This window comes from Pongo pygmaeus, chromosome 23 (assembly GCF_028885625.2).
Source record: "Pongo pygmaeus isolate AG05252 chromosome 23, NHGRI_mPonPyg2-v2.0_pri, whole genome shotgun sequence".
NCBI classification, from domain to species: domain Eukaryota; kingdom Metazoa; phylum Chordata; class Mammalia; order Primates; family Hominidae; genus Pongo; species Pongo pygmaeus.
In genome coordinates, this window is record NC_085931.1 from 53,769,201 (window position 1) to 53,792,125 (window position 22,925).

The following is a 22,925-nucleotide window of genomic DNA, read 5'->3' on the forward strand; positions in this document are numbered from 1 at the left end:
ATCTGACACGCATGCAGTTTCCAAATCAAATTACACATTTAATTTTATTCTGTGTAAAATCTATTTACATACCTTTAAAAGGCATGATTTGGGTATCACTTCTGAGTAAAGTGAAACTTGGTGCATTATAGAGGCTGCAAAGGATGGGCAAATATAAAACCACCCAAGTTTCTGAAAATACCACCATGGAACACCACTAAACTACTACTTTTTTTTTTTTTTTTTTTTTTGGTAAAATCCCTGGACTTGAAATAATTTAGAGCTATACTTAGAGACTTTTTTTTTTTTTTAAGTATTTATTGATCATTCTTGGGTGTTTCTCGGAGAGGGGGATGTGGCAGGGTCATAGGATAATAGTGGAGAGAAGGTCAGCAGATCAACACGTGAACAAAGGTCCTTAGAGACATTTTTAAGGATAGTATTCTTTATACAATTCCTTGTCTATAAACATTGATAGGAAAATATACAATTTCACAATTAGATCCTAGGTAATATATTTATATCTGTTCTATATATGAAGTGCATGTGTGTGTGTATATATATACACACACATATATATCTTTTATACATATGAAAACGCTTCAAACCTATAAATTGCCAGACAACTCTAATGCCCTCCGAGACATAAGTGATGGAGCCTTCCAGTAAGCACCGCCCATTACTGACATGAACTCCTTCAGTTTTCATGAACTGCTAACCCAAAGGTAGTCCTCAATGTGGTTAGTTTAACTACCTAACAATAGTAATTAAACATTTAGGCTGGGTGTGGAGGCTCATGCCTGTAATCTCAGCACTTTGGGAGGCTGAGGCCAGCAGATCACTTGAAGTCAGGGGTTTGAGACCAGCCTGGCCAACATGGCGAAACTCCATCTCTACTAAAAATACAAAAAAGTAGCTGGGTATGGTGGCACACACCTGTAGTCCCAGCTACTCAGGAGGCTGAGGCACAAGAATTGCTTGAACCTGGGAGGTGGAGGTTGCAGTGAGCCAAGATCATGCTACTGTACTCCAGCCTGGGTGACAGAGTGAGACTCTATCTCATAAACAAACAAACAAACAAAAAACATTTAGACTGAATCACATCTCTTAAACTGAGTTTCTATCTTATCATACAGCAGCTAAAAATAGTAAGAGCCAAGCACCATTCTAAACGTGCTATAGCATTCACAGTATCTCATTTGATCCTCACACAACCCTATCGGGTAGGTACTACTAGGGTCCCTAATTTACAGATGAGGAAGCTATAGCACAAAGAAGTTAAATAACTTGGCCTAGGTGACAAATAAGTGAAAGCCAGGATTCAAATCCATGCCATCTGGCCCCTGGGCCCATATTCTTACCCCTCTGTTGCTGAGCTGTGCCCTCTCCAGTGAAATCACAGGTTCATTTTGTGCCTTTTTAGCAGACCTCTCCCTGGGCCGAGCAGGTCCTTACAAAGTGAACTGACTCAAGTTTAAACTTGTTCTCTTTGCTCTGGCAGGCCACTTGACGTGCACTGCTCTCCACAGTCAGTTTCACACTAGAGTTATGCATTTTGTCTCAATCAGATAGCGAGTGCTGAAGGAGAGAAACCTAGGCTTTACTCTGGGATCCCCTCAAAGTGCAATCATGTTCCTCATTAATAAATACACACACCCACAGAGTTTATTTAATGCACTATTGTACCAATTGGAGTTTTCTGAAGCTGGCATTCTGAAGCACAGAAATCTGCTGAAGCCCTGAGAAAGAGCTGTGAAATATTCCCACTGCTGGATTAAACAACACACACCTTCAGGATTTTGCAGTTTTCTCCAATTTCATAATTTAAATAAGCACATCTCTCCTACCTCTCATTTTAACTCACAGTTGCTGATTTTATTGCCAAACATTTTAATATTAGCCAACATTGTCCTTTTACAAACGTTTCTCTAATTTTTACTCCAAAGAACAGCTTTGGCTCCAGCCAAAGCTTTTAAAAACAGTGAAGTAAATTGATTTGTAATTTCTCTTAATGCAAATAAACTAATAAATCCATACTAGTCACTGCTTTTCAAAATTACACTTTAATGATGATTTGTAATACAGTACCTTGAGCTGGAAGTAAAATATGAATCATCACCGTCATCATTATACTTTTTTCTTGGTTTTGCCATGATGGGTGATTCCTGCTCTATGGTCTGCATATCTGAAGTCACTGAATGTGAAATACCACTTGAGAAAACAGAAAAATATATACATCAGTAAGTTCACAAACTTTTGTTTCACCAAAATAAACAAAGCTTTAATTTATATTTTGAACAAAGACAAATGTATTCGAGGGGTTAAAAACATAAGCAATAAAACAATTTTTTTTTCTGGTGCAAGCTTTCAAAAATGTTAAAATTTTGTGAGGACTGTGTCTACACAAAACGCAGTCACAAATATTGGTTATGTCCATGGTTTCCTCTCTGGTAGGTGCTTCATGAAGAGCCAGACCTTTTTCCTTCTTTTAAAGAGCCAAATTTGAAATTTTTCATGTTATACTGAATACCAGAGCAAAGCAAAAATAATTAGAGAAGTTAATGAATAACAAAAAAAATCTCTAAAGTTGAAACTAACACAGTCCAAGAAAAATCCACTGATGATTGGCACACTGTTTTAAATTCTAACTCCAAGAAAGCAGTCTCACATACCTTCTGCAGTTTCCAAATCCCATGCCGAGTCTGTCTGAGTCAACATTTTTTTTGCCACTAATGTTCATCTTTTCGTCTTTCTTCATTTGAATTTCAAGATCCTTATAGGCTAATCGTAATGATGAAACACTGCCAGAAAAACCAAATACTCCTTAATTTAGCTTTAATCCTTTGTTCTTATATTAAAATAGCAAGCAAAATTAAACATGTAATTTATACTTTTAGCTTCATGATTCTTTCCATAATTAACAATTATGAAGGCAAGTTGGAGTTTTTTCTACCTGCCTTTTTTGAATAGACGTTTAAGAAAATTTGAATGAGCTTACAGCCACTTTCTCATTGCTGCTCAACCTATACCACTGTTCAAGTTTAGTTCACATTACCTATTATTGTATAATAACATAATGTATACCCAAATCACTTCCATATGGGATAGTGAAAAGCAAGATTTCTTACTTGGATTAATATTTTACTACACTCCCACAAGACATAACAAAGCATGAGGTTAGTCTCACTAGTCTATCTTGAGTCAAGATAAATAAATAAATATATAAATTTGACCTTACAAATAGATCAACTAAGGGGCTATTACTTAATTGTAAAAGGATCCTTCCATTTACAAAATAATTTCTTGTAGATACATCTCTATGCAATCAGGCTTCTGAGAGCATTTAAAATGGGATAGTCACTCATCAGCTAATAGACTCTTTAGCACTACTAGTCAGTCATATACCACTCTTCTATTTAAAATCAAATATCTGCTACAAGCAGGACACCAAAGGGGTAAAAAGGTGTACAAAACATTGTCCTTGCTCTCAGATTTCTAAAAATGCAATAATGACTTAATTTTTCATAAAGAAAACTATGCCTATATAGCAAGAACAGCAGTTTGCATCATATTTTAGTGAGACAGCACATTTCAGGGCCCTGAAAAATGATCTATCTAACTTACAAGGATTTCTAAGTTATCATCCACTTTATAAAAACATGTAAAATATCATGAATTCCTAGCAAAAGAGGCATTGTATAAATTCCTAGTAATATAAATAAATTTCTGCATAGTAACAGGGAAAGACAACAGAATTTCTTTCTGTTTTTTGAGATGGAGTCTTGCTCTGTCTCCCAGGCTGGAGTGCAGTGGTGCAATCTCGGCTCACTGCAACCTCCACCCACCAGGTTCAAGCGATTCTCCTGCCTCAGTCTCCCAAGTAGCTGGGATTACAGGCACCTGCCACCATATCCAGCTAATTTTTCTATTTTTAGTAGAGACGAGGTTTCACCATGTTGGCCAGGCTGGTCTGGAACTCCTGACCTCAGGCGATCTGCCCCGCCTCTGCCTCAAAGAGTCCTGGGATTACAGGCGTGAGCCACCGCGCCCGGCCAGAATTTCTTATTAGGAAAAAGTAATCTTGCTTTTGCTGTTTCTTTTCTTTAATGAGTCAAGCAAGATTTCTTCGGTTTTCACATGGCAGTTTGTTTTCCTTACTCTTCCTACAGAACAGGTTATGGCTATTTTATTCCTTAACAAATAAATACTACTTTTTCTTTTGGAGGAATACAATAGCTCTGTTTAAAATCATGAATACATGTAATTACAGCAACAGATTCTTCTGAAGAAGATGCATGGGGATGAAAAGGTTCTACTAGAAAGATAAGAGATGGAAAAGTTTTCCTTCCTAGGTAATCTGACATGGGACTGGGTCACTCACTAAAAGCATGCACTTTGATGCTTACGAGAACATCTCTCTGGAAGCACCAACAGAGTTAAGAAGTCAGAACACCGCGTTTCTCAGAACTTCAGGAGGGCTTACGGGTACTGGCTCAAGGGAGGACTGCAGGACACAGATCAAACAAGCGGAGCAGCTCAAGGCAGCTCTGCCTCTTCCTTCCTTCCTTCCTACCAAATGGGCACACAGAGAGCCTCTGAGGACGGGCTGGGAAACTGCTAGAAGGAGACCAGGATGCTGCATGGGCCATTTAGTTTCACACTCTGACAGTACAAGAACAACACTGTTCTGACAGTTTACTGAGCTGAAATAACTTTATTTACAGCCATTAAAAAAACTAACTTGCAAAATAACACTCATGTATTAAGGATAAAACACCTGTACTTTCTACGGGTTTGAGTGGCAGTGGTGGTCGTTAAGGCACAGTGGTGTGGCTGTTCTGAACAAGGCCATGAAAGTTGCCAAACTGGCTTCTCAAATCAAATTCATAAATCTTCTGATCTGCATCTTTGTTTTTGTGATGTATTAAACACTCCTAATGAAAGATACAAGTAAAGTCTGGTTGTTGCTTCCTGTTTTCAGGAAGATTAGCTTGTTAATATTAGAAGTAACAACCAGATTTCACTCCATCCAGCTTACCTGCAGCTTCTCCATCCAGCTTACTTGCAGGAAGGAAGCTGACCAGGGCCCGATTTTACACACGCTCTGGAAAAACCTCAAGCATGAGTAATCTGGACAGAGCCTACTCCCAAATACCAAGAGAAGCCATCGAAAGACTCAAATCTAACCTTTCCCTTTGCCAGGATCAAAAACTTAGCTTAGTAAGAGAAATTGAAGTCTGTGACAAGTCAACGTAAATTTTTACACAAAGCATTTCAAACCATATTCGACCTAAATACAGTTCAGTGCTGCCCCCTATGTTCTGTGAATTAAATGACAAGGAGAAACAACTATCAACTTCAAATTATTTGGGTTTACCTTATAAACTCCATCTTAGCGAACTGTCAGTATGAACTGTAAGACAGTACGAAAAGTAGTTGCATTTATTGAGCACCTACTATGTGCCAGGTACTGTTTGATGCACTTCAATGAGCATTTAAGCTATTAAACTAATCCTTAAAACCACCTCATAAAATAGGTGTTATTTTCTTCATCATACAGTCTATAGTAACTCAAGCTAAAACAGATAAAATACACATGAAAGTAAGAGAAAACACCATTAAAAAACACACACATAAAAAATAGGGATCCAGGTTACTTTTCCTTTCTGTGTGGCATGCACCCCCCACCCTTCTTCTCTCCTGATCTTTGGTACAGTCACAGTTTCCAGAAGGCCATCTTTCTCTTCTGATTTCAACACAAATGAAAACCTCTCAAGAGCCTTACAAATGTCTACAGAAAACCGGTCTCTTCACTGGCTTCCTGGCTTCCAGTTCCCTCCCCTCTTCCTGGCCTGGTATCACTACCGAACTCACTTTCCCGAGACGCCCCTTCATCACAGCACCGCTGAAGGAGCTGTTTCTCTCAGGAGCTGTTTCTCTCGGGTAAGTGGACAACCACAGCCTGACTTTAAGGTGCTCCACATGATCGGTCCAACTCCTCCACTTCAGGCAGGTCCCCGACACACACGATCATTCCACCTTCTTCATTCTCTGAAACTCTTCTTTCTCCCTCTCCAAGATCCAGGCTCAGAACCTCTGGAGACACCACCAGAGCCATAGTCTTCCATCATGTATTTAGAATTTAGTCACAGAGTCCAACAGGGCTTCAGATTATAAATACTTTTTTCATTATGGAGATATAATTCACATACCGTAAAACTCACCCTGTTAAAGTACATGGTTCAGTGGTTTTAGCACATTCACAAAGTTGTACCATCATCACCACTAACTCCAGAACATTTTCAGCAGTCCAAAAAGCAGGCCTGGACCATTAGCAGCCACTCTCCATTCTCTCCTCCCCCTAGGCCCTGGCAACCAGTAAGCTGCTTTCTGTCTCTACCGATTTGCCTATTCTGGACGTTGCATACAGACAGAATCATATCATGTGATCTTTTATGACTGGCTTCTTTCTTAGCATAAACTTTTCAAGGTTTATCCACGTTGTAGCACATATCAGGACTATATTCCTTTTTGTGGCTGAGTAATAGTCAATTGTATGGACATACCACATTTTCTTTCTCATTTATCAGTTGGTGGACATTTAGGTTATTTCTACTTTTTGGCTATTAGGATTAACGTCACTATGAACATTCATGCACGAGTTTGTGTGTGGTTGCATAGATGTAAGTTTTAATTTCTCTTGAGTATATACTTAGGAGTAGATTTGCTGGGTCACATAGAAACTTTACATTTAACTTTCTGAAGGACTGCCAAACTGTTTTTCACAATAGTGGCACCATTTCACACTGCCATCAGCAATGTACAAGGGTTCAAATTTCTCCACATCCTAGCCAACACTTGTTATTGATTTTTTTATTATAGCTTCCCTAGAGAGTACACAGTGGTATCTTATTGTGGCTTTGATTTGCATTTCCCTAACTCTAATAATGTGAAGCATGTTTCAAGTGTAAACACCTCCATGCATCTCTGTCTTTCCCTTCTCACTGACGCCACTCCAGTCTTGCCCTTACAGCCTCAGCAGAAAGTGTTGCTGCCCCCATCGTCTCTTTCCCTTCCAATCCACATGCCAATGCAATATCAGTTTTCATAAAACTAAATTTTGCAGTACCCTCCCCTCCCCCCCACACAAAAATACATGGCATTTGGAAAGCAAATCTTGGAGTTAATAGTTTTATTCCCTGAAAACGTATTAATATAATGAAATTAAACTTACATTGATTCTTCTTTAGGTGCCGCCTTGGCCAGGTCTTCCTGCTCCTTCATTTTATCTGCAGCTTGAGCTTGTTTTTCAATTTCATTAAAGCATGTGTTTGCCAGTTTCTGAGCTCCTAAACTTCGTTTTTTGGCCCCAAGCTAAAAGATATATAAGACTATAGTCTACACGAGCTGTTTGAAAGCTTTTGTGACTACAGCTAACATTTCCTAATGGTTAGGACCTGCCAGGCACTGTGACAAGCACTTTACATTTGTTCTCTGGCTTAGTCCTCAGAACTCTGTGAAGTTAGTATTATTCCAGGAGTCCCTCAGCATGGGGTAATTGGTTTCACGACCCTGTGGATAACAAAATCTGCGATGATCAAGTCCCTTATGTAAAATGGCGTAGTATCTGCATTTAACCCATGCATAGCCTCCAGTATACTTTCAATCATCTGTAGATTACTTATTATACCTAAATAATGTAAATGCTATGAAAATAGTTACTAATTCTGTGTTTCTATTTGTGTTGTTTTTACTGTTGTATTCTTACATTTTTTTTTTACTTTTTTTGAGATAGGGTCTCACACTGTTGACCAGGCTGGAGTACAGTGGCACCATCTCAGCTCACTGCAACCTCTGCCTCCTGGAGTAAAGCGATCCTCCCACCTTAGTATCCCGAGTAGCTGGGACTATAGGCACGGGCCACCAAATCCGGCTACTGAGATTTCGCCATTTTGCCCAGGCTGGCCTTGAACTCCGGGGCTCAAGTGATCCACCTGCCTTGGCCTCCCAAAGTGCTGGGATTACAGGAGTGAGTCACTACGCCTGGCCTATTGTTTTTTTTTTCCCCCCCAAATATTTTTGATCTGCAGTTGGTTGAATCCATGGATGCAGAACCCCTGGATACAGAGGGCTGAGGAAAGTAAAGCTCATACAAGTTAAACAGTGTGGCCAAGATCACACAGCCAATAAATAGCAAGGCCAGAATTCAAACCCTGCACCTGCCTCCAGAGCTGGTGCTCTGCAATGCATCGCTGTATCTGAAAGCTCACCAGATGGCTACTCTCTAAGCCTCACAATATGTCATTGTTTATTGATCTACGCAAGCAGGAGATAAATTCCTAGGGGACCTTTGTTAATTTTTCTTGTCATGGACAGAAAAAATGTTAAATAATCATTCTAGAAAAAATTCAGTAAGTATAACATTAATCTCTTTGAACAAAATATAGACTCCTTATATCAAAGCCACATTTATTACAAGATGGTTCAAAAGAATAAAACTAAAATGACAAAGTGGCTTTTTAGTTTTAAAGCTTAACTACCAGATTTTTATATATAAAGTACATAATACTCACGCCTTTTTTAGCTTGATTTGGTTTCTTTTTTATGATAGAGGAAACCTCTGCCAAAAAATAAAAATTAAAAAGTAAGACCAATAGAAGTAATTTTTTTATGTGTCTTTTAAAATTCTAAGATACTGCACTTTATTATTTAAGAGATGATAACATTTTCCACACTAGTTTGTCATCCAGAAGACTCAAGTTGAGAAGCATATTTTAGATTGACAGAGCTTTGTCAAAATGGAGTCCTCAGTATTTCCATGCAGTCTCCAAACTCAGAGAAAATGCATTTTTTTTTTTTTTTTAACAGTACAATGAAGAGAAATAGAGCCTGAACTTGTCCCTCTCAATACTTTCTTCAGGAGCATTTTAAAAAATATATTACAACAACTGTTTTTTTTTTTTTTTTTTTGAGACAGGGTCTCGTTCTGTCACCTTAGCTGAGTGCAGTGGCATTACCTCCCAGATCAAAGGATCCTTCCACTTCAGCCTCCTGAGTAGTTGGGATCACAGGTGCGCACCACCACATCTGGCTATTTTTTTTCTTTTTTAGAGATGGGGGTCTCACTATGTTGCCCACGACTGGTCTTGGACTCCTGGGCTCAACTGATGCTCCTGCCTCAGCCTCTCAAAGTGCTGAAATTATGAGTATGAGCCACCATGCCACAATTCTTTTATTAAGCTCTACTCTTCAAAAACTTTAAAAAACTTTTAAAAATCTAACAATTTTTTTAGAGATGGTCTCACTCCATTACCTAGGCTGGAGTGTAGTAGTGTGATCAGAGCTCACTGCAGCATTGAACTCCTCTACTCAAGTGATCCTCTCGTCTCAGCCTCCCTAGTAGCTGGGACTACAGGCATATGCCACCACGCCTGGTTTTCTTTCTTTTTTTTTGTAGAGATCAGGGGATCTCACTATGTTGCCCGGTCTGGTTTTGAACTCCTGGCCTCAAGTGATCCTCCTGCCTTGGCTTTCTAAAGTGCTGGCATTACAGGTATGAACTATCATGCCCAGCCCAAAAACTTTAAAAATCATTATAATTTTCCATTTTTATTTTAGATTCAGGGAGTACATGTGCAGTTTTGTTACAAGGGTATATTGTGTGTGGTGCTGAGGTTTGGGCTTCTCTTGATCCCATCGCCCAGATAGTGAGCACAGTATCCAACAGGAAGTGTTTCAGCTCTTGCTCCCCTCTCTCCCTCCCCCCTTTTGGAGTCCTCAGTGTGTACTCTTCCCATGTTTACGTTCGTATGAACCCAAGATTTAGCCCCCGCTTATAAGTGAAAACATGTGATATTTGGTTTTCTGTTTCTGCATTAGTTTGTTTAGGATAATGGCCTCCAGCCATGTTGCTGCAAAGGACATGACTGTTCTTTTTAATGGCTGCATAAAACTTATTTGAAAATATAAAGTTAGCAGCCTGGACAAATAGGGAGACTCTATCTCCACAAACAAACAAACAAACAAAATTAGCCCAGTGTGATGGTGTGCGCCTGTGGTCCCAGCTACTTGGGAGGCTGAGGTGGGAGAATCCCTTGGGCCAGGCTGCAGTGAACTGTGATTGCACCCACTGCACTCCAGCATGGGCAATAAAGCAAGACTCTATCTCAAAAAAGTAGTAAGAATAATAAAAATAAAGTTAGCTAGGCATTATGTATGCAACTAAAGCAGCCAGTGACATGCTTTTTCACCTTGGCTTATATATAGATTTTATCATATTAGCCAAAATAAATATAAAGCATCCTTGGCCAGGCATGGTGGCTCATGCCTGTAATCCCAGCACTTTGGGAGGCCAAGGCGGGCAGATCACCTGAGGTCAGGAGTTTGAGAACAGCCTGGACAATATAGTGAAACCCCGTCTCCACTAAAAATACAAAAAGTTTACTGCGCATGGTGGCGCACACCTGTAATCCCAGCTACTTGGGAGGCTGAGGCACCGGGAGGCGGAGGTTGCAATGAGCTGAGATCGTGCCACTGTACTCCAGCCTGGGTGACAGAGTGAGACTCTGCCTCCAAAAAAAAAAAAAAAGAAACATAAAGCATTCTCTTATTTTAATAACAGTACCTTCTAAATTGCACAAAAATACTTTTAGAGAAAGTTTCTTAAAAATCATTTTCTAAGTACATTTTACTTACAGGTTATATATTGTCTTTAGAATTATGTTTAAGAAACCCAGCAAAATTAAAGTCTTTATTTTTTCATATAAAGATAAGAATGTGCTTTGATAGGGAAAGACAGCATAAAGCCACAAACAGCAAAAGATTACAATCTTTAGCTGTGAGTAGAGAATAACGTCATTACATTTCAAGTGTGAAAAAGATGCTTGTGGGAGTTTTCCTTTTCATCACTTTCTTTCAGATTTGTATTGTAGCAGTCACATAACCTGCTCCCAAACTCTGACGAGTCTAATACATGATGAAAATGTCAGGAACACTTCTAACAGTTTAGTTATTTTTCACCAAAGCAGCTGCTTTCCAACTAATGCAATGGAATATATAACAATTACAAATTACAATTCCTTGATAATGAAAAATTTAAGATTAAGTTCACCTGTAATAAAATTAGAAAGAGAAGAAAATGAGTTCTTGAGTAAAAAGGAATGGTGTAGATGTTCTGACCACTGCTTATTTCGGTAAGGTGAGCCAGCCCAACATAAACCCACAAATCAAAACCATCAGCAGCCATATTGGCTAAATGTGCACATTGCTGCTTTTTTTTTTTTTTTTTTTTTTTTGATACAAGGTATCACTCTGTCACCCAGGCCAGAGTGCAGTGGTGTGATCATGGTTCACTGCAGCCTCACCCTCCCAGGCTCAAGTGATCCTCCTGCCTCAGTCTCCCAAGTAGCTGGGACTACAGGTGTGTGCCACTACACTCAGCTAATTTTTTTTTTTTTTTTTTGCTTGTTTGTTTTTTTTTTTTTTGTAGAGCTAAGGTTTCGCTATGTTGCCCAAGCTGGTCTCGAACTCCTGGGCTCAAGCGATCCGACCACCTCGGCTTCATAAAGTGTTAGAATTACAGGTGTGAGCCACTGCCCCCAGCCACAAATGCTGCATTTTATATTATCAAGCTGGTTAAAATGTAACATCTTCGTTGGAAGCTTGAGAGATGAATAAAAAACATATATATATATATATATAGAGAGAGAGAGAGAGAGAGAGAGAGAGAGCATCTTTTGCTTAATAAAATCTTATTAACAGATTCGGTCATGATTATATTACTCCATCAGGTGAGAGGCCTAGGCGAAATGCAAGACGATTTATTTTTTTCTTAATGAGTCATACACTTTAAATCAGAATGTAGGATTTTAAGCATATTACCTAAAGTAGCCTTTGTTGGTACATTAAGACCTTCCACACATGGTCCTTGCTCTTGTCCACCTGAAAATTCAAAACATTGATATTAGTGCAGAAAATATACTCAGCTAACTTGCTTTTGAACGTACAATAATTCAACTTGCTCAGTGCTACATATCTTATCCAATTTTGTAAATGATCACCTACCTTTTTAGCTGTATATTCTATTTTCACATTATAAGAATTTTGACTTAAAAGTTCATTAAAGTAGAAGTGTATTTTTCATCTAGTGGCTTTATCAAATAAAAATGTTAGTGGTCTCTTCAACTAATATGATTCAAAATTCTCCCTTATGATCTGGTGATTTAATGTGACCTGTCAAAAGATACTTAGTACCTCTGTGGACTATACATACCCAATGTATGTTAATATGTGGAAATCCTTGTTTTTGTTTTTGTTTTTCTTTTGGAGACGGAATTTCACTCTTCTTACCCAAGCTGGAGTGCAATGGCACGATCTCAGCTCACTGCAACCTCCGCCTCCCAGGTTCAAGCCATTATCCTGCCTCAGCCATCCGAGTAGCTGGGATTACAGGCATGAGCCACCATGCCCAGCTAATTCTGTATTTTTAGTAGAGACGGGGTTTCTCCATGTTGGTCAGGCTGGTCTTGAACTCCTGACCTCAGGTGATCCACCCACCTTGGCCTCTCAAAGTACTGGGATTACAGGCGTGAGGCACTGCCCTCAGCCTAATATGTGGAAATTCTAATACCAATTACATCAATGATAGAAATCTAAATTTTCAGTTGCCAAGAAATCTGCCTTGTTTATTCTATTTTACCTAAAAAGTGATCCTAGTCAGCAACTCTATGAAGCCTTCATTAAAAGCCAGGCACAGTGGCTCACACCTGTAATCCCAGAACTTTGGGAGGCCAAGTTGGGCAGGCTGCGTGAGCTCAGGAGTTCGAGACCTCCCACCTTGGCCTCCCAAAGTGTTGGTATTACAGGCGTGAGCTACCGTGCCCAACCATACTTTGTTATTTTACTTTTATTTTATTTATTACTTTAAAAATAGATAAAGTGTAGGCTGGGCTTGTGGTGGCTTATGCCTGTAATCCCAGCACTTTGGGAGGTCGAGGCAGGCAGATCACTTGAGGTCAGGAGTTTGAGACCAGTCTGACCAACATGGTGAAACCCCATCTCTACTAAAAAATACAAAGATGAGGGCCAGGCGCAGTGGCTCACGCCTGTAATCCCAGCACTCTGGGAGGCCAAGGGGAACGGATCATGTGGTCAAGAGTTCAAGACCAGCCTGGCCAACATGGTAAAACCCTGTCTCTACTAAAAATACAAAAATTAGCAGGACGTGGTGGCGGGCACCTGTAATCCCAGCTACTCAGGAGGCTGAGGCAGGAGAATGGCGTGAACCCGGGAGGCGGAGCTTGCAGTGAACCGAGATAGCATCACTGCACTCCAGCCTGGGCAACAGGGCGAGACTCCATCTCAAGAAAAAACAAAAAACAAAAAACAAAAAACAAAACAAAACAAAATTAGCTGGGCATGGTGGTGCAAGCCTGCAATGCCAGCTACTTGGGAGGCTGAGGCAGGAGAGTACTGAACTCGGGAGGCTGAGGTTGCAGTAAGCCAAGATCGCACCACTGCACTCCAGCCTGAGCAACAGAGTGAGACTCCTATCTCAAAAAAAAAAAAAGACAAAATGTAGTATAGCCATTCAACGGAATACTATTTAACTATGAAAAGGAATGAAGTACTGACAGAGATTATAACAGGACTGAACCCTGAAAACAATTATAAGCTCAAAAAGCCACTCACAAAAGACCACATATTGTATAGTTCCATATATATGAAACATCCAGAATAGGCAAATCCATAGGTACAGAAAGGAGACTCATGGTTGCCAGGGGCAGAGGGAAATAAAAAGTGACTATTAATGGGTATGCAGTTTCTTTGGGCTGCTGAAAATACTCCTTTTTTTTTTTTCAGAGGAGGGGTCCTGTCATGTTGCCCAGGCTGGTCTTGAACTCCTTGGGCTCAAGCAATCATCCTGCCTCAGCCTCCCAAAGTGCTGAGACTACAGGTGTGAGCCACCATACCCAGCCTGAAAATATTCTGAACTTAGCTAGTGGTGACTGTGGCACAAACTTGTGAATATACTAAAAACCACTGACTTGTATACTTTAAAAGGGTGAATTTTATGGTAGGACAATTATTTTTAAAATGTCAGGCTCAACAGTGGTTTACAGGAAACTCTACTGTTTCATTTCTGCACATATTTAAAAGATAAACTCTGGTTAAGGCATTTAAATAGGCAAAACAGGATGACTGAGCACAATGATATTTTATAGAAAAACAACTGACCACATGTTCGTTTACTGGAGCCAGGACCTGCTCTGGGCACTGGGGAAACAGGAGGGAACAAGAACATACAAGCAGAGCATGTCATGTCCCATATCTCTATTTGTGAAAGTTCTTTTGTTTTCTCCTTTTCACTCTGTAATCTTTAAGTTCACTCAAGACTGCACTAAGTCACCCAGTGCTAAAGCATGAAATCCTAGGTGAAGCCTCAGGCAACAGGTCTTCCTGATTGCTTAAAAAATTTCTGGGCACAGAAGATGAAAGTCCTGTTGCAGGTGCAAAAGGAAATGAAATTCTAAACAATAAACTTTTATAAACTAACTCTTCAGCTATGAATGACGATTACAATAAAAAAAATCTTAGGCTGAGGCAGGAGAATTGCTTGAGCCCAGGACTTTGAGGCCAGCCTGGGCAACACAGTGAGGCCCCATCCCTATAAAAATTTTTTTTAAAAGTTTCAAAAATCCTGTTCTGGCTGGGCGTGGTGGCTCACACCTGCAATCCCAGCACTTTGGGAGGCCAAGGCGGGTGGATCACTAGAGGTCAGGAGTCCAAGACCAGCCTGACCAACATGGTGAAATCCTGTCTCCACTAAAAATACAAAAAATTGAAACTGTCTCAAAAAAAAAAAAAAAAAAAATTCTTGTTCTGTGTTAGTTACTAGGGTTTCTGTTATAACAAATTGAGACATCTGGACTTCAGAGGTTACACACATCTCCTGTGGCTAACCCTCAATCTCAAAGCCCCCGGCCTTTTTTTTTTTTTTTTTTTTTTTTTGAGACAGAGTCCTGTTCTGTTGCCCAGGCTGGGGCGTAGTGGTGCAAACTCGGCTCACTGCAACCTCCGCCTCCCAGGTTCATGGGATTCTCCTGCCTCAGCCTCCTGAGTAGCTGGGATTACAGGCATGTACCACCATGCCTGGCTAATTTTTGTATTTTTAGTAGAGATAGGGTCCTGCAATGTTGGCCAGGCTGGCCTTGAACCCCTGGCCTCTAGTGATCCACCCGCCTCAGCCATCCAAAGTGTTGGGATTATAGGCATGAGCCACTGCGCCTGGCCTCAAAGCCCTTTTATGCTAATAAATTATAATAGTGAAAATAGTTAAATTATCCATACTTTCACAAAAGATATATAACGCACTGTTCCTGTTTGTTAGTTAGGAGATTGTGGGAATTCTTTCTTCTCTTCTCTCTGATTGATAACGGTAAATCAATCAACGGCTCAGGTAGATTTCTCATCTTAAAAAACAATCTCTCTCTGGAGGAGCTCACAGCTCAGCAGAGGGGACACACAGTGGACATGCAAACTAGGAGACGCAGTAATTTCCAGAACTGGTGTTTGCTATGCTGTGAGGAAGAAAAAATGCACAAATGCAGTTGTGACTGGGAGTGCTCGCTGGCTGGTCTTAAAGCTGAACCCCAATAAAGAGGCAGCCCATGCCAATCAAGGCAGAGCCACACTCCAAGCAAAACAAAAAGCAAACGCAGGCAGAAAAACACCCAAGGGCAAATGTGGCCGCAGTGTAGTGTAAGGCTAAGAAATAAAAAAACTAAACTCCAGTTAGAGGTGTATAAATGTCTTCTTTGCAGGCATCTACGGTCATATGTCTTAAAAAACAATATGAAAAAAAATCACACGGTGCAAATCATCCACAAAACAACCACATCAGAGTTCTTTGCATAGTAAGGAAACAAGCCGTTTTTGTCTACATATGAATTGCAAATATAAGTTTATCATTTGTCTTCACTTTAAAGTACTTTTTCAAAACAGAAATGTTACATTTTTATGTCACCAGATTTATTAGCCTCTTCCTTTTATGAGATTTGAATATGCATAGAAGGGCTTCCCCAATTCAGGATAATAAAAAAGCTTTATCCATGTTTTCTTCTAGGATAATCATATTTTCATGTAAATCTTTGAACTACCTGAATTTAGCCTGGTGTAAAGAATAAAGAAGAAATTCTACTTTGTTTTATTATTTGTTTCTAAAATGCCAGACACTTGTCCAAATTCCGTTCATCAAATAACCCATTGTTACCCAGGATATGAAATGTTCTTATCCTGATTCACTGATATGTCTACTCCTATACCAGTAAAATGAAAAATCAGCATTCTACTGTTTGATGGAAATCTCAGACATTCCCACCCTTATACCTATAACTCAATACAAAGGAAGTGACTCCTTTTCTTTTTCTTATTTTTTTTTTTTTAGAGTCAGGGTCTCTCTCTGTCACCCACACTGGAGAGTGCTGTGGTGCAATCATAGCTCACTGCAGCCTCAAACTCATAGGCTTAAGAGAACTGCCTGCCTCCGTCTCCCTAGTAGCTGGGATCACAGGCATGCACAACCATGCCTGGCTATGCGACTCCTTTTCTTTACAACATGACTCCACTCTGGGACAGAGCTGAGTGCCTCTCTCTCCTAGGACTACTTTCTTGATAAATACCACTTACTCTCCTACCGTCCAGCAAAATCCTTGCCAGAAATTTTCTCAATACTATCCCCCAACCCACGGTTGGTGACTGCTTCATCTTTCCTGTTACGCTATGTTCCTTAGAATTGTTCAAGGCTCAGTTTATATAAGCCAGCACTTCTTATGGTATCATAACCCATGAACTCACTGCTTAGTTGTCCAAAGTTATATTTTTGTTGTTAATTTACACTAACATTCTGGCCTAACAAAGGATGCACAATTTTAAAACAGAAAGAGCTGACTACTCATGTCACAAGTGATTTGTAATATGTAAGCAACTGATATATTTACAATAAATGTAATCCTATAAGAAAGTCACCAAATGTGAATCATTATGTATCAACTATTTTTATAAGTTTTTAAATTGAAATTTTGTTTTTGATGATAAAAGTAACCCATACTCATTATAAAAGTTCAGACACTTCAACACTGTATCAAGAAGAACTAAAAATCCTCAGTAATTTCACTCTCTATTTAACAATTTGCTATGTGCTTTCCAGAATGTTTTTGGTATGTTTTTCTTCTTTTACAAAAATGATTATCCATGTTCAGTAATATTGTTCCCCCACTTTATAGTCTATTATGAATATTTCTTCCTGTTAAGACAGAAGGGTCGGCCAGGTGTGGTGGCTCACGCCTGTAATCCCAGCACTTTGGGAGGCCAAGGCAGGTGGATCACTTGAGGTCAGGAGTTCGAGACCAGCATGGCCAACATGGTGAAACCATGTTGCAAAAATTAGCCAGATGTGGGGTGCATGTCTGTAATCCCAGCTTCTAGGGAGGCTGAGGCAGGAGAATTGCTTGAACCCAGGAGGTGGAGGTTGCAGTGAGCCGAGATCATGCCATCGCACTCCAGCCTGGGCGACAGAGCAAGACTTTGTCTCAAAAAAAAAAAAGACAGAAGGGGGTCTACATTTTAATATTTTTAGGTTTCAGTTTTTTTTTTTTTGGTAGAGATGGGGACTATGTTGCCCACACTGGTCTCTGACTGCTGGGCTAAGGCGATCCTCCCGCCTCAGCCTCACAAAGTGCTGGGATTACAGGCATGAGCCACTGTGCCTGGCCCGTCTTACTGTTTAATAGTTTCATAGCATGCCACTGAACCATAGAATAGTATTACATGACAGTTCTAAGGACTCCACCTTCATTATTTTCCAAAGTGGTTTCCGCAGGCCTTGATGTTAAAGAAGATGGTTCCGCTATTGCTGATGCCCACGCTGTGTCACTCACCTGAAACAAGGTAAGAAAAGTCATTAGCAGACAAAGCAAGAAAACAGCCATAAAAAACAAATCAAAGCACGGGAAAAACCTAACAATTTAAACAGCCACGTTCTGAGTCCCTGTTAATGGAAAGGAAGGCATATCTATTTTTTTCTTGCTTTCTTTTTTTTTTAGAAACGGGATCTTGCTCTGTTGCCCAGGCTAGAGTGTAGAAGCACAATCGTAGCTCACTGCAGCCTTGACCTCCCAGGCTCAAGCAGTGCTTCCACTTCAGCCTCCTGAGTAGCTGAGATTGCAGGCATGTGCCACCACGCCCAGCTAAAGTTTAAATTTTTTGTAGAGAAGGAGTCTCACTATGCTGCCCAGGCTCGTCTCAAACTCCTGGGCTCAAGTGATCCTCCCACCTCGGCCTCCCAAACTGCTGAGATTACAGGCATGAGCCACCATGCCTGGCCTGTTCTCCTCTTTCTTGATAACCATTTTTGGTAACTACTGACTGTGACAATGCTAATAAGTATGTGCAAATTATAATAGCAAAAAAAAAAAAAAAAAAAAAAAAACAAGCTTTAACAACTTGTACAACTTTACGTAGTTTTAAATTGAAAATTAAGGAATAAGCTGGGCACAGTAGCTCACATCTGTAATCCCAGCACTTTGGGAGGCTGAGGCAGGCAGATCACCTGAGGTCAGGAGTTCGAGACCAGACTGGTCAATATGGTGAAACCCTGTCTCTACTAAAACTATAAAAAAATTAGCCGGGCGTGGTGGCGTGGGCCTGTAATCCCAACTACTTGGGAGGCTGAGGCAGGAGAATCACCTGAAGCCGGGAGGCAGAGGCTGCAGTGAGCCGAGATTGTGCCAGTGCACTCCAGCCTGGGTGACAGAAGAGTAAGACTCCATCTCAAAAAAAAAAAAGAAAAGAAAGAAAAAAAGAAAATTAAACAATAGATTGAGCAAGAGTTCAACAAATCGTGCTCCTTACCCAGTGGGACTGGGCGGAGCTAGAGTAGCTGGCAGAACATATGACGTTCCAAGACAGAGGTAGGCACACGTTACCTTAAAGGGCTAAATAGTAGGCCCGGTGTGGTGGCTCATGCCTATAATCCCAGCACTTTAGGAGGCTGAAGCTGGTGGATCACCTGAGGTCAGGAGTTCGAGACAAGCCTGACCAACATGGCGAAACCCTGCCTCTACTAAAAATACAAAATTAGCCAAGTGTGGTGGCGCATGCCTATAATCCCAGCTACTCGGGAGGCTGAGGCAGGAGAATCGCTTGAACCCGGGAGGCGGATGTTGCAGCGAGCCGACATCGCGCCACTGCGCTACAGCCTGGGCAACAAGAGGGAAAACTCCGTCTTTAAAAAAAGAAAAGAAAAGAAAGGGCCAAATAGTAAATATCGTGGCCTTTTAGGCTTTACTCTCCCTATAGATCTAAGCGATGCGAGGAGAGGCCACAGAAGTACTATGGATTGCTGTCACTGTCGCTATCAGCTCACGAAGATGAAGACAGCAATATTTAGAGCACTTATTGAAGGCTTGCTTTGTGCCAGGTACTAAGTACTTTTACCTGCATTAATTCACCCAATAGCTTTGAGATAATACTACATAAACAGCAAAACTGGGGCACTGAGAATGAAACCCCTATTAAAAATGTCTTCATTTTTAGTCCGTTTCAGAGCTCTGAACTGAACTGTGGCACACTACTAGTAATAAATTCTCAGTTCTCCCTGGCAGCTAGATAAGACATGCAACTAAATTCCAGCTTATAGGACATAAGTAGAAGGGATGGGAGCGACCTCTAGACTTTTTCTGTAAAAGAATAGGGCATTTGTGGTGGGGTACGGTGGCTCACACCTATAATCCCAGAACTTTGGGTGGCCAAGGCAGGGGGATCACCTGAGGTCAGGAGTTCGAGACCAGCCTGGCCAATATGGTGAAACCTCGTCTCTACTACAAATACAAAAATCAGCCAGGTGTGGTGGCGAGCACCTGTAGTCCCAGCTACTCGGGAGGCTGAGGCAAGAAAATCGCTTGAACCCAGGAGGCGGAGATTGCAGTGAGCCAAGATCACGCCATTGCACTCCACTCTAGGTGACAAGAGCGAAACTCCATCTCAAAAAAAAAAATTAGCTGGGTGTGTTGGTGCGCACCTGTAGTCCCAGCTACTCGGGAGGCTAAGGCTGGAGAATCACTTGAACTCAGGGGGCAGAGGCTGTAATAAGCTGAGATCGTGCCACTGCACTCTAGCCTGGGAAACAGAGCCAGATTCAGTCCCCCCAAAAATAAATAAATAAAAGAACAGGGCATTAGCTCTCAAGGATGCTTGTCCTTTTCTCTTAAGCTGGGAGTCTTAAACTGGAGCAGCTGCGTTAGACCCTGAGATGGAAGCCACATGCTGAGAACAGCAAAGGAAGTCCATCAGGCAACGGCAGACAGCCTAACCTTGGAATTGTTGATAATGTCATTTCTCTCTTCAGTAGTTATGTTTCAGGACTTCTTGTTACAAGAGCTTAGCCTACATCCTAACATTTTAAATATGTACCTTTTGTTAACTGTCAGAGTAAGCACACTTTAAAATGATGTGAAGCATAATACATACCTCAGGAGAAACGTGAGAGGCAAAAAAATCTTCCTCCTTTGGTGGAGGGGACAAAGGTGGAACCACACAACTATCAAGCCACAGCTAGAACAAAAAAACAATGTAGGGCTGAGCATTTCATCCGGCCTGTAAAGGATTTTATTTGATACCTTTCACTTCCCTTATAGCGACCTGTTTCCTAAAGATTGGTGCTTTCCATTCTTATAAAATCAGTAACATCCCTACAGAGGACCTCCGCATGCACTTCAGTAATCTATCGTCCAGTAAATTTTGCTTCCAAACCTTGAGGAAGTCAAGTACCTCAAACACGTAAACCATTTCTGAAAAGGAAAGATCAAAGACTTCATATCTAAATGCAGGTTCCAAACGATAATCAATCCTTGTTATTCATGGATTCCATATTTATGAATTTGCCTACTTGCTAAAATTTACTTTTAACCCAAAATCAGTCCTCGTGGTGTTTTCAGTCATTTGGAGAATAGTGCAGCGAAAAATGAGTTGCCAGGAAGCACGTTCTCAGCTGAGGAAGAACAAGACACACTACTCTGCCTTCTTGTTTCAGTTCTCATAACAAATGTCCTTTCTGCAGTTTATTTCGTGCTATGTTCTTCATATTCCCATGCTTTTTATTGAGGATGTCATTTTTTAAGATGCCCTCAAGTGCAGTACTGAAGGGCTATCTAATGTTCTGAAGCACATGAAGGCTGTGATGTGCCTCATGGAGAAAATCCAGGCATTAAATAAGCTTCATTCTGGGCTGAGTTATAGTCCTTGGCTGTGAGTTCAATATTCATGAGCCATCAATATATATTTAAAAAGGTGTCTTTAAATAGAAACACATGTTAAATAAGGTTATGTATTGATCAGTTGATGAAAATGAGACAAGAGCTTATAAGAACCTAATCCTGTATTTCTCCTAGGAGCAATGTTTTAGTATTCACTAATCCAGTACTCATGATGAATTCACAGAACATAACTACTTCAAATAGTAACAATCTACTGTACACTAATTCCTTGTAAGACAACTCAGGTAGAAAAGTTTTACTATTCAGGATAAAAATCACTTTTTCTACTAAGTGAACATGTATCTAAAGGAAACAATCCAGCCTCCAGTGACTTACATCAGTGCCATGCTTCCGTGTTGCTTGAGAGGCGAGCGATTTGATTTTCTCCCTATAGAGCTGAGCAGCACGACTGTTGTACTTGGCATTGGTGTCGTTGGTGGAACACCCATGTTGATGAAAAAAGGAAGACTACAGAGAAAAGCATGCAGATTAATATTTTGGTAAAACTACCTATGGCCAGGCGCAGTAGCTCATGCCTGTAATCCCAGCACTCTGGGAGGCCAAGGCGGGCAGATCACGAGGTCGGGAGATCGAGACCATCCTGGCTAACACGGTGAAATCCTGCCTTTACTAAAAATACAAAAAATTAGCCAGGCGTGGTGGCGGGTGCCTGTAATCCCAGCTACTTGGGAGAGGCTGAGGCAGAAGAATGGTGAACCCAGAAGGTGGAGCTTGCAGTGAGCTGAGATCATGCCACTGCACTCCTGCCTGGGCAACAGAGCAAGACTCTATCTCAAAACAACAACAACAACAAAAACTAGCTTTGAGACTTGCATTACAAAATGAAATAACTAGTCCTCATTTGTTCATTAAACCATCTCTGTCATTGTGAACTTTATTTGGGGAGAAGCTTTCTACTCAGGACTACTTTTAATTCATAAGCAATCCATTTCTTTTCTTTTCTTTTTTTTTTGAGAGAGTCTTGCTCTATTACCCAGGCTGCAGTGCAGTGGCTCCATCTCGGTTCACTGCAACCTCCACCTCCTGGGCTCAAGTGATCCCACCACCTCAGCCTCCCAAGTAGCTGGGACTACAGGTGTGTGCCACCACGCCTGGCTAATTTTTGCATTTTTTGTAGAGATGGGGTCTTGTTATGTTGCTAGTCTTGAACTCCTGAGCTCAAGGAATCCACTTGCCTTGGCCTCACAAAGTGCTGGATTACAGGCGTGAGCCACTGCTCCTGGCCCTTTTCTTTGTTTTTTGAGATGGTCTGACTCTGTCACCCAGGCTGGAGTGTAGTGTGGCATGATCATGGCTCACTGCAGCCACCAACTCCTGGATTCAAGCAGTCCTCTCACCGTGGCTTCCCAAAGTGCTGGGATTAGAAGTATGAACCACTACACCTCGTCCACAATCAATCTCAAAATGGATTCCAGTAAATCAGAATTTTTGACAAATTAGTGAGGGGCTACATTAACATTTACCTCGTTCAACACTATTTTATCATTAACAGAGACTACAATATAGGTAAGATGATAAAACAAGTATTTAAACAATTAAAAGAAATTGCTTTTACCCACTTCATGAGGATCCATGTATAGACATGAATTATAGAATTCATATCTTAATTAAAAC

The 22,925-nt window shown here is 40.7% G+C and overlaps 1 protein-coding gene across 2 annotated transcripts in view; it reads right to left on the reverse strand.

Moving 5' to 3' along the window:
• Window positions 1-22,925, reverse strand: part of ARFGAP3 (ADP ribosylation factor GTPase activating protein 3) — a 62,152-nt gene that overhangs the window by 18,428 nt on the left and 20,799 nt on the right. For both annotated transcript variants that reach the window (XM_054470000.2, XM_063662982.1), the window contains exons 4-11: window positions 21,627-21,758; window positions 20,506-20,589; window positions 17,828-17,915; window positions 11,860-11,919; window positions 8,553-8,599; window positions 7,214-7,353; window positions 2,652-2,780; window positions 2,068-2,190 (exon numbers count right to left, since the gene is read on the reverse strand). In XM_054470000.2, coding sequence (XP_054325975.2) covers window positions 2,068-2,190; window positions 2,652-2,780; window positions 7,214-7,353; window positions 8,553-8,599; window positions 11,860-11,919; window positions 17,828-17,915; window positions 20,506-20,589; window positions 21,627-21,758 — 803 coding nt within the window. The remainder of the gene's footprint in view (window positions 1-2,067; window positions 2,191-2,651; window positions 2,781-7,213; window positions 7,354-8,552; window positions 8,600-11,859; window positions 11,920-17,827; window positions 17,916-20,505; window positions 20,590-21,626; window positions 21,759-22,925) is intronic.